Source organism: Carassius gibelio, chromosome B15, assembly GCF_023724105.1.
Source record: "Carassius gibelio isolate Cgi1373 ecotype wild population from Czech Republic chromosome B15, carGib1.2-hapl.c, whole genome shotgun sequence".
Classification (NCBI taxonomy): domain Eukaryota; kingdom Metazoa; phylum Chordata; class Actinopteri; order Cypriniformes; family Cyprinidae; genus Carassius; species Carassius gibelio.
The window spans coordinates 12,143,078-12,155,691 of NC_068410.1; the positions used below are offsets into that span (position 1 = coordinate 12,143,078).

The 12,614-nt window shown below is 37.5% G+C and overlaps 1 protein-coding gene across 1 annotated transcript; it reads right to left on the minus strand.

Annotated features, from left to right (window-relative positions):
* Window positions 1-431: 431 nt before the first annotated feature.
* On the minus strand, window positions 432-10,135 carry tsr1 (TSR1 ribosome maturation factor). Its single transcript, XM_052576586.1, has 15 exons — window positions 9,968-10,135; window positions 9,422-9,525; window positions 9,104-9,332; window positions 8,172-8,306; window positions 7,606-8,054; window positions 6,790-6,928; window positions 5,777-5,961; window positions 4,571-4,791; window positions 3,529-3,688; window positions 3,276-3,386; window positions 2,152-2,284; window positions 1,819-1,935; window positions 1,581-1,721; window positions 1,404-1,478; window positions 432-730 (listed from the first exon to the last, which is right to left on the minus strand). Exons 1-15 carry the CDS (start codon window positions 10,083-10,085, stop codon window positions 552-554), a joined length of 2,496 nt encoding a protein of 831 aa, XP_052432546.1. The 5' UTR covers window positions 10,086-10,135; the 3' UTR covers window positions 432-551.
* Between the last annotated feature and the right edge of the window lie 2,479 nt (window positions 10,136-12,614).

The following is a 12,614-nucleotide window of genomic DNA, read 5'->3' on the forward strand; positions in this document are numbered from 1 at the left end:
ATTCCAGCGTGAGGTTTGGTTTGAGCTAAATGATGAGAAATAAAAGATTGCAATGACAGTATTTACAATGAGAGTTTAGATGCGGGTTTTCGCCACTGCCTCCCTCGTTAAATTTTTTAGGCTTAGCCTGGAATTTAGTTCTGCGCTACTAGACACTGCCAAGCATGCGTTTAGTAACTAACTAAATTTTTTTATATATTTTAACAATTATTTCACGGGTTGATTTGTCAACCTGAGGCTGTAAATAAGCAATGCCATTAAGTCTGTAATGACACTGGTTAAAAACATCCCAGACTTGTCAGATTGCCTCAAAAAGACATTTCTTGACTGTAAAAGGAAACCATTTTCACTAATACGTGTTTGCCATCTAGTGGCCACTGAGGGATCTTTTGATGGAAAATGCTTTAAGAACAATAAAACAAGCACAGAAATAATATCTAGACATTTAATTGTCAATTAGAGCATGGACAATCAATATCAGAGTATCCTGTGACACAGACAGTCACTGTCATGTTATGCTTCCACTGCATTCAGTTCCTAACTTCCTGCCTCTACTCCATGTCAATGTCACAAAGGGCCGGTGGCGGCTCTCTCTTGACCCAGGACAGAGGGGCGGGGACATAGGGGTCGTAGGTCCAGTGCGGATACACTCTCTTGTACAGGTTCATCAACACTGTGTCCTGAGAGCGCAGCTGATTGTCAAATACACACTTCATGTGGCCGTGAGTACCTGCGAAAGCACACAGATAAAATTGAGTCAGTGGTACACAACATTCCACATTTTTTAAGAATGTACTTTGTTTTTCTCCCCAATTTAAAACTAGACTAGCTAATATATTTTGTTACAATCATTTAAAGTCCTTATATTATTATTTTTTGTATATCTGATATACAATTACCAATATTGTTTAAGCAGTATTATTTACAAACAATACTGATTTGTTTTGGATTACACGTTTATTTTTATTGCCATACCAGGATCTATGGTTATTTTCATGGCAAGATCAATGTATTTTAAAAGAAACAAATCGTAGCAAGACTACTTTTGTATAAATATCCAATTTTTCTGATTTATTTTTTTAATTGTTATTATAACTACTAATAATAATGCTTAATTTAATACACCAAAGTATTTTTATTATTATTAACTATTAGTAAAATGTCATGACTTCATGATAATGGTTGAACTTAATTATTTTATAAATAATAATCCTGGATCAAAAATAATCAACAATTAATAATAATAATCGAAAAAAAGTCATTGTATTCTTGAAGACACTTCATGTTAGTCTTTTGCAATTGATAAATAAAAGTTATAAAAAAAATTTAAAGGGTTTAATATGTATTAAAATCTTAATAGCCAGTTCATTAAATGTTTTTGTTCACAATATTTCGTTTCTTACCTAATGCTTCCTTGATGTGTCCTCTTCGTCCCCATTTTGTACGTAGTTCTACTGGCTTAAACCACAGAATATCATCTGCAAAAGAGAAACGCTTTAATGTAGCACTCAAAATCATTGTTCAATCTCTGCACTCACATTTATGTAAACAGAGGAAATGACTAACGCCTTCCTTCTCACCTCTGTTGAAGAACATGTAACGGACCACAGCAGAGCGCCGATTGATTTTGAAAGGGTGTCCGCTCAGCACGATTCGCTTCAAGACCACGCGCTGAGGATCACAGCTCAAGAGAGTACCTGTGGCCACCAGGTCCTGCATACCTGTGGTAAACATAAAGCAAAAAAGCTTTAATCACATGCTGTACTGGTGAAGGCAGCTCTCTTTTTGAGTTAAAATGTTTTGTTTGATTCTCCCCACCATTGTCTCTCTGTTTGAAGACCAGAACACCAGCGGTGGGGAAGGTAATGGGAGCATAGACAGACATCACTGTAGGAGCATCAGGACGCAGAAACCGCTCCATCTTGTGTTTATCAGCTAAAAATAAAAAATAAATTAAACATTTAATATCATTGAAGGCAGTTATTTGGACTTAAACCTGTGAGATACATCATGTGAAAAAAAAAAAAAAAGTGTTTAAAAAGATCTTATTTTTAGACAGACACGACTTATTCAGAAACAAATCAACCATAGTCCTATAATAATTCTATAATGAAAGACATAAATATGAAGAACATGATGATCTCTTCTTACCAGAAGTGTGCTGTGAGAAGATGGCTGAAGCTCTGAAGCGTCTGAAACCGCACTGAAACACCAGGTCTTCTTTAGACTTCACTGGTTCTGTGTTGCTCGGGTGATGCCGCACCAACATATGCATCACTGACATCTACAAAATAGACCATTTCAATACACACTATGATCATTTGTGAAAACATTGCCTTTAAACTGAACAGTACGACTGTATTTCAAAACACAAAAATTACTAGTACATTTAACCCTTTTGGAAAGTTTGATGTGATATTAAGTAATTACTAGGGGTGTAACGGTACGTGTATTCGTACCGGACCGTTTCGGTACAGGGCTTTCGGTATGTTGCACGCGTGTACCAAATGAGTAAATGCAATATTTTGTATGCGGAACATAGGTACATTTTCATGTTTCCAAACAAACATATAAAGTGGCGAAAGTCTCTGCGTTCAGCGCAAATACCGCCCTGCAGCTGATTCTAAGTCCGGTGACACACTGGCTGCATGGCATTTCTGCTGTGTGTCAGTTGCGTGACACCTGCTTCGCGTTTTCTGTGTCTTTACACACCAGAATCGTGCCTGACGCGACGCTGGTGCGCTGGTGCTGTAGGTGACATAGAGGGAGGCCGCAGACAGACCAGGATCTTGTCTTCATGACAACAATATCTATACTTCATGTTGAGCATAAATATAAAGCCTACTGATAAAGGAAAAATAGACTATGTTTGACAGGTGCAATATGCCAGTGTGTCACCGACCTAAGGTTTTCAAAAGGCATCACGCAAGTGTGAACATCACTGCAACTAGGAAAAAAACGGTTGTAATTCAAACGAAGCTCCCATCGGCATTTAAACAGACCAACGCAATAACGAAATCTGAGCAGGTCTAAAAACTGAAACTGTTGATGCTGCACTTTACACTTTGGAAAAGTTATATATATTTTTTTTTAAATATGAGCAGACCTACAAGCTGGGATTGGTAATGCTGCACTGTAATCGTAGTTATTTATTTATATTTTTCATTATATTCTATTATATGATATTGGTTTGAGACTGAGAGCATTTTATTTAGTGAAGAAATTTGCAGCAGTATTTTATTTCTTATATCAAGGATCCTCTAAGCTGTAAGTACCTTCTGTTCATGTGGCAGCAGGGACACTAGAACTAATGGTTTGCCGGTTTGAAAGCTCTCCATTACTGAGGGAGGAACATCCACAATATGAAGAGTCACGTACCAGCCTTCCTGCAAAAATAAAAAGTGGATTTCCAAAATAAATTCCTTTGGTAAACAGTGAAACAGCACAGTTTCTGGGACAAAAACAAAGATATTCGTGAGAACTCTCTAAACAACATCCCTTTCACTCCCTTTCCCCCCCAACACAAACCATTGCTCCTTCCTCCTCACTAGCGACATCTGCTAGTATTCGGCGGCGCATGCGCTCAAAGTTCTGGAACTGGTAGATGCGCGAGTAATCAAGAGGCAGATTCTCCAGGGGGTCCCACGGGGAGGAACGGAAACTCTTCAGACCTCTGAACTTCTGAAACCTGGACGTACAGAACAGACTAGTCAGCAGATACATACACTAGTCTAATGCCATTCAAAAGTTTGGCGTTTTCTAGCAAGGATGCATTGAATTGATCAAAAGTGACATTTAGAATGTTACAAAAGATTTCTTTGCAGCACAAGATTGATAAGAAATGTTTCATGTGCATCAAAACAGCATATTAGAATGATTTCTGAATGATCATGTGACACTAAAGACTGGAGTAATGGCTGCTGAAAATTCAGCTTTGTCATAAAAAGAAAGTTATTTTAAATTGTATACTGTTTTATTGTATTTTTGATCAAATAAATATAACCTTGGTGGGCATAAAAGACTTTCAAAGAATGGAAAAAACTGACCCGATCTTTTGAAAATAACCAATACAGTTGGGGTTACCGATACTGGATATCATTCATTTGTGCTTATTTAAATATATATTTTTTATATTTAGGTTGACATCAACTCATTTAATCTTTAAAAACACTTAATAATATATATTTTTTTATATATTTGTTATATTTGATAACACACAGGAGATATCCAAATAATCATCCAGATTTTCATAGTGAACATTAAAAGAGTGACTGTTAATTAAATATATATATTTTTTTAACCAAACAGTACTGAATTTTAACACTGGCCATTAACATGCAAATAATTATCTGTTATCATTAACAGCAAATTTTAACATCTGCTCATCCCTAAAGGCTGTAAACTGTAATGCTATGGAAAAGATCTCATTCATAGTCATTTTTGTGTTCCCTGGACAAAACAAAAACATAAGTGTGAATAAAATAAGACAGACATTTTATTTTCATTTAAAGTTTCCTTTTCATATTTCAAACATGGACAGGTACAAGGCTGGAACTGTCCTGTATCTCACCGTGTCTTGGCTGGGACATCTAGGGGAGTGTCGACTTCATCGGGGAACAACTCATTGGCACGTGCCTCTCTATATCTCCTCAGTCCCTCTCCCTCCTCGGCTTCGTCCAAGCCTTCGTCATACTTCTGATCGGGTCCGGTGGAACTAATCTCCTCCTCCTCCTCCTCTTCTTCTTCCCCATCGTCATCATCTCCTTCAGAAGCGCATTCAGACCCAGCATCCTTAGAGAGGAAGAGAAGCATGTAAAAACATTTCTCTAGACATACATCCACGTAGAGTCTAGCAAACCCAAACAAAACACGCCACTTCTTTGAAGTCCACTAAACAGACAGCGGAGTGACTAAGATGAGGGAAAAGGACAAGACATACCGCTGGGGTGCATTAACCCCCCTGTGGGGTCAACCTGCAGAACAATCGCAGGTGCAGTAATAAAAATAATCTCTGTAATCATCTGTAGTACCACTTCCCTATTGTTAACATCTTGCATTGAAAAGTCTCCTTTGGTGCGCCCCAAGACTTCAAACGCATGCTAATTATGATTAAAGAAAATAAATGGACCAGAGCTTCCATACTTGTCAAGCTTCCCCTTGTTCTTTCAAGCCCAGCTGGTATAAATAAATGGCCGCCCCCTCCACAAGTCTCGACAGGAAGTTCTGTCCAAAGAGCAGGAAGACTGAAGGCTTCTCTCGGGACTCCCTCTCCAAACACTATTGTTGCGTCGAGATGCCTGGCACTAAGGCCAAGCAGCAGACATTGAGAAAACAAACAGTGCCTCTCCACCACAAAGCGCACAGTCACGTATGCACTGTTCCCCCCGCGCCGTGCCCACCCTCCATCTCATCCTTTTGACTTAATTTAGACCTTCAATCATTATGGGTTTAACCCGCTTTTGCCAAGCTTGCTCCTGATTGGTCGCTTCTGCTGCCACCTCGCAGGTCGCCATAGCAAAAGATATACAAAACAAAACCTGCTTTCTTCCCAGGGTGTCATTGTTTATAGAATAAAAAGAACCCTACAATCAGGCATGTGATCAGCTAAAGATGAAAAACAAGGAAAACATTTAACCCCCCCAAACAATAACAGAAATTGTTTCCTTCCGATTTACACAATTCACCTGGGTCATACACGTCAAGTCACAAATACTGGAAATTTGTATGGTATGGAAAATTCACATCTAAAACCGGTGTCAAAATAATAAAAACCTACCTGAGATTCATTATCACCATCCATTTCATCTTCCATCATCCCATCTTCATCATCATCATCATCAGAAGCACAGCTGTCAATGTCATTATCATCCTCCTCCTGCTCAGCATCATCAATGATCCATGTGGCCTGGTAGTCAGACGTCCCCTTTGGTACTTTCATCACTCTCCTTTTCTTTCTGGCCTCTTAATATAAATGAATGGATCACATCAATGTCAGTATTGCCCATACAGAGGTTTATTATTTTCATTAAGGTCATTAGTATACATTCCTGCCACCTACTGCTATTGGTGGGTTGCACTGATCACAAATGAGATCTATTGCCATTCTGTGTTGAAAATCCATAAATTTTCCTGAGCTAAGAACAAATGTTCTGGAGAAGAAAAGTCTTTGTATACGAGTTGCAGTAGCGCATAATGCGTCATATCATGAACAAGATGAGAAGTTATCAAATTGTGATCTGCAATTTCTCTGAATGCAATTATTTATACCCTGTATATGGGCAGATACAAATCCTATAGAACAATGAAGCCACTCGCACTAATATTAACATCTTGATGACGCTTGACTAAATCATCTCTTAAGAGCTGGAGCAGATATATTATTTTATACTAGATGCTGCAATATTGCATTGCAGTAACTGGACATTAAAAAAATTAAGTTCCAGATTTCTATCCGATTTGACACTGTCAGTGTGTAATTGTATTTTACTGTAACTTATTTATAATAACAGTTTAATTAAATTAGCTTTTATTTTTTTATGTTTTTGGCTTTTATTTAAATTTTTGTTTCTTTAAATGACTGTAGTTTACTTTCATTTTTAATAATACTTAAATATTACTAATTATGTTCCAATTTATGTTTATTTCAGTTTTTATTTATTTTCCAGAAAATAAGTTTGAAATTAAACTTATTATAGTTTAACTTGTTACAAAGGCAACATTTCTAACAAAATGTTTTTAAAAGTTTGAATTATCAGTAATTCACATGGTTTGAACAGGAGGATAAAGTACCTTCTGCCTCCTCCAGCTCTGCTTCTGTGGGCCACGTTTGCTCCCCATCCATGGGATCCACTTCTGCCTCCGCCTGCAAGCTCTCCCTTTTCTCAGGGTCTGCTTTCATCAACACCCGAACATCCCCATCACCACCATCCTACAGGACACGTACAACGACAAAGATAAAGAAAAATAAACCAATAAACACATACGATAAATCAATGAGGTACCACAAATGAAGTAGTCAGTCCACAATTAAACTAAAAATACTACATGATAGCACATTACAGGCAACCGTAATATAACTGACCAATGAGTTTTCACTGAGGGATTTTAATTGGTGTTTCTCAACCATTTAAACTGAATTAAAATTAATGATAAAAGTGTTATTTCTAAAACTGCAATAGGCATTTTTACAATCAATATACTTTTATCTTCTTAAACCAACCTCTAAAATATTGTGTCAGTTACAAATTGAGAATGAAACATTTTTAAAAATCCTTATTAATTCTTCACACTTGTAATAATAAATCCTTCTTATTAATCCCTTTATTAAGGGGAGCATTAAAATTAAGGGCATCATTAAGTCTTTAAATTAAAAAGACAGTGGGCTTCAAATATTGTTGTGGACAATATGGGGCCTTGGAGTCAAAGGGTTTAAGAATCAGTGCTTTTCTCACTTGTTGAGCCTGGTTACGGTATAGTGTTAAACTTGCAATTTATGAAAAAATGAATGAACAAGGTGCACACTGATAATTTCCAAATCCTCTTGTGAAATGATGAACAAATAAATGACAATAAAGCCCTATTTCAACAAAATAGTAGCCTCCTAACCATCATCTCGACGTCTCGTCCTGGCTTCCCCGGTCGAGGAGCTGCTGTCACGAGGGGTAGAGGATCTGCAGGAGCATCGATCTGGCTAAGCTGAAAGTCACCATGACCTGTGATATGCACCAGCCTGTTGACTTGCAGAGGAGAGCCTCGAATATATCCTGACACACAGAGGGTCCCTAACCCTGTGGCTGGGCCCCCTGTCCCATTCTGGCTGGTGTTTGGTGTATATGTGGCTCTCTGAACCAGTAGGTGCGAGCGGCGAGAGCGGAAGCCCAACCGCCTCTGCTTCTGTCCTGACAGGTGCCTCAGCAAAAGAGTAGCATCCTGCTCGCTGTCCACAGGAAAGAGACGCGCATCTGGGAAATGAGACTCTACCAATCGGGACAGCACTCGCCGAGACTCCGTGCGTTTCTTCACCGCTAGATCAGCCACTCCCTGACACACCAGTGCTGCAGGGCAAAGAGGAAAAGTAGTGATTCTGATTGGTCAATTGGGACATTCTGTTGAATATCTGCGCATAATGACTGTATAAACTGTATAACAGATCATTTCCAAACATATTTTACCATGACTTGGCAAGCCCTGTGCAAAGAGACAGGAGAGGCAGTATTCTCCATAGCTGTCCCAACCTTCAGTCGACTCCAACACAAACACCAAACTGTCTGCAATCTTTGCCACATCCAGGAGGGCATGCAAGTCAGCTGGAATGAGTCAAAAACACGATTTTTACAGCCTTTAATCATAGCCAAAAAAAGTGTGTGCCTTCTTAACTTACCCCTTGAAATACAGAGAAAAACATAACAGAAAATACAATACAGATATTAATAGAAAATAATACAATTCTACACACCTTTGCCTAAATTTATTTTAAATAAAACAATTTAAAACTAAATTTATCTTTAGATCTGCTAAAAACAATGTTTAAAGGTGTTATTAAACTATAATAAGATGACTATAAAGATAATCAAAATTTTAAAATAAAAGGGAAACCAGCATGCACAATAAGAATAATGAACAATATCAAATATTAGCCTATTAGCAAATCATTTTAAAAAATTGTTAGTGACTTTATTCAACAACTAAAAATATTATATTATTCAATATATTGCATATGAGAAAAAAACTGTTCTGAAAAAGATGGCTGGTCATAATTACTATACTTCAACGCAATGCAATTAAATTTATACATTTGTGTCAAATTTCTACACCTTTTTGGAAGATAGTAAAAATCTTATTAAACTGATCAAAAGTGACAGTAATGACTTTAATATTGATGCAAAAGACTACACATATCGTGGATTCTACAAATATACTGAGCAGCACAAGTGTTCTCAACACTGATAATAATAATAATAATAATAATAATAAATGTTTCTTGAGCACCAAATCAGCATATTAAAATGATATCTGAAGGATCATGTGGCACTGAAGACTGGAGTAATGAGATTAAAGTGTTAGACGGTTGAAATTCCATTGTGCATCACTGGCATTTATTTACCTGTGTCTGGCCTGTAGAAAATGAATCGCTGTTTAAAGCGGGGGAGAATGAGACCAAAACTGTCCTTGGCCCCAGTGACTCCTTGATCTTCATGTACCACACCACCAACTCCTTCACCTCTCAGTATTTTTGTGACAGCCCCGGCATCCACTCCTGCGTGAAGGGCTATGACTGCCACCAGATGAGGGGGTCCATCCCTGCTGCCCAGCTTCCTTTTCTCTGTCAACACCTGTCACCATCATCAACACCCAAAAAGAGACGAGTTAGTCAATCTCCAGTCTGTAAACCCTGTTGAAGACTAATGTTTACTTTATTTACCGAGTCTTTTTTGTTGCGTCGCAGCTGGTTGGCTTTGTTTCTACGGTCCATTTTCCTCATCTCTCTTCTCTGTTTCTTGGTGAGAGCCATGACAGCAACTCTACCTATTTACGATGTATAGAGTCACGTTTATTGTCTCACACTTAGCATTAATGCACAAATATGTATGCTATTTAAGATTGACACGAAACAGAATTTGTATGTAAGAATAGTATCTAAGAGAAACGTTTACTGCCAATAATGAAAAAAAAGAAGAAAAAAAAACATCTTAAACCAGACTAAGTTGGTCAATCGGGTCAGGCTGGTTTTGGTGACGCTTTGAGCACTTTTGAGCTGTTCAGACTGAGACCAGCTTAAATCAGTTAACAACATCATCCATCTAGGCTGGATTTTGTCAGCAGAGCTAAACGTATGAACTGTATGCACAGAAAAACTTTAAGTCTCACTGATCACGTCTCGGGTCTTTAAACACGTGTTCAGCCAGACAGGCTCTGCCCACGTGACGGTTCCCGCGTGTGTATTTTTTGATAAACTCATCAGACATACCCTTGTTCTCCCGCCCGATCTCGCCTTTAGTTCGGTGTTTTCCATGCTTGTGCTGTTTGTTTTTCTGTTTAAGAGTTCCAGGCCTGTGCGCCTGCTGCTGCTCGCCTCCTGCAGCCATTTTCTGTCATGCCGCACATGTAAACTTTAATGACGTCATATCCACGCGCCTGACTTTCCTTCTGCAGAATTGTCACTGAGTAATAAAGTGCGCGCGTGCCACCTACTGTTGTTCCGCTGCATCATCCTCAGACAGAAGGGTTTTCATCTCATTTACCAAAACCTTTAGTGAATCTTATGACATGAAAACTGTCAATTAACATTTTTAGTCGCAAAATTTAGTTTAAAGGAGAACATATTTTTATGACTACTTAGATTTTTAGCATTATTACTTTATTTATTTTTTTATAAAAATGCAATATTGTGGAGAAAATTTTTATTTTATTTGTTGTTAATATATTATTTATATTGTAACAAATTTGTAAGGTATTTAATGACAATTGTTAGTATGCACCATTATGGTAGTCTGGATACTCTGAAATTGTTAGTATGCACCATTATGGTAGTCTGGATACTCTGAAATACTCTGGATATGTTTGCATTTCTTGTACTCGAACATAGATGCACACACATTGTTTACATCATTAAAATATCTGCAAGGTCTCAGAGCTGTGGTGTAGTGGTTAGTGCCCAATTTTATGCACATGCTGGTTCAAATCTAGCATTATATGCTGATCATTTTTTTCTTTTTTTCTCATTTCATTAAACTATAAATATAAGTCTGAAAACCCTGAAAACCTAAATTCCCCTTTCTTCTTTGGAAATAAAGTGTGCTAAAGCACACATTAATTTATCATTACCATCTATGCAGGACATAGCTTGTCTCATGAGTTTTTCTTTTTTTTTTTCTTATCTTTTCCTTGGCAATTTCATTTCATCATGGTTTCTGAATCATGTTTTTGGGTTGTATTTTTGTTTTATATCATCATAAACCCCATGAAACAAAAAAAACAAAGAATTGTGTCATCAACATATAGTCATCGCCTATTTTATAAATAGATTTTCCATATAGGAAATCATAAATTATTCTGAGCACAAAAAAAAGCCCTTTTAATACCATCTCTAAGCATCTGATGAGCACCAAGAGTTCATTCAAAGTGTATAAGCCTTATGAAGTCAAATGGGTCATTTAGTCTCTAGAGAATTTCTTTGTTGTTTTATGTTGAATCACTATAACACACCACAATGTCTCTCTAATGACATCAACAGGATGAAGCATGGCTCTTTAAATCCCATTCATAAAACAGGCTCCATAAGTCTCAAAACCCTCTGTTAGCCTGGATACAGTGACAGCATCCTGCATTGTCATTGGCTGGGAGACACAGCTGCTTCAGAACCAACCCAGAGCTGGTTCTCTCTGCTCTGTTTATCAATTGGTTGCTTGCAGGCTTGTTGACATCACTGTAATATTTTTGCCCAGGGATCAGCTTTAACCTCTTAGTGATTTATAACAATGATGATAACCAATATTAAGCAATACCCATAAAACCTACAGCTCTTTACATTTTTAGGTTTAAACTGTGGTGAAATGTGTAAGTCTGAGATTACTGTATGCTTACAACAGAGGCAAGCTGTAATCCTGTTCATTTGATTTGTATGACTTCTGCTCTACTTGTCCTAGTTATCTTCAAGTCCATCTGTGTGAGTACTGGTGAGTTTTCAAACTTCATACTTCAGGCACAGAAAAAAAAAAAAATCATCAAGATAATTTAGGGATTTTTTGAGGAGACAGCAGCAGCAGCAATATATGATTTGTAAGGCATTTGTTAGTTTAGCATATGGGAGTATCATGATCATCATAATAGGTAAATATCCAAAAGACTTCAAAGATACTCCCATATGTATGTAAACTGATAGCTTCCTGTGATACACTTTTAAAAATGTATTACTCAAGAAATTCCATCAAACGTAATCATCATGCTGAAATTGCATTGCAACACTGCAGCCACTTCTTTTCAAGGAATCAGGTTTTATTACATTTTCCTCTGATTGTATCTGTGTTTATCTCTCCAGAACTGCTGCAATTACAATTACAATGGATTAGGGTGGGGTGTCTTAATACTTAAAAAATAAAATAAAAAATAAGAATCTAAATCCTTACAGAGCTTTGGCTTTCCTCATAGATTTCTGCAGCCCCAGCAAACAAAACCTTAAGTATTGACAAAGGACATATTTAAGTGTATAGATGTTTATTATAGGGGGTTTAATGCTCTGTCTCTAGGGGCTGGTGGGAGTTTCCCACATTTGGAGGGCGGAACTGGCGTTTCACGAACCAGGATGAGAGGAGGAGGGCAGCATTGGTCCAATTCTTTTTAGCGAATCGGTTCGCTTCATGAACCGGTTCGAAGAATCAGATTCATAGAGTCGTTTGAGTCGCCAGATTCGCCACTCCAAAGCGCTCCAGAAAATACTCGCTCTCCATTACTATTTAGTTGTACGTACATTGTGGTACATTCTAGAAAAATACCACTTTTTATAACTATATTTTGTATTTATTACATACTTACATAATGTATGTTTGTTTTAAAGAAAAGCGACCTCTGTTCCCTGTGACTCTACTTTAAAGTTGCTTGAAAAACCATTAAAACGT

Excerpts from the sequence above, each read along its gene's own strand:
- tsr1 (XM_052576586.1), bottom strand. The coding sequence starts at position 10,085 with ATGGCTGCAGGAGGCGAGCAGCAGCAGGCGCACAGGCCTGGAACTCTT. Across the intron at positions 9,526-9,967 it reads GATCGGGCGGGAGAACAAGG|GTAGAGTTGCTGTCATGGCT; the intron begins GTATGTCTGATG and ends CATCGTAAATAG. Across the intron at positions 731-1,403 it reads ACACATCAAGGAAGCATTAG|GTACTCACGGCCACATGAAG; the intron begins GTAAGAAACGAA and ends GTGCTTTCGCAG.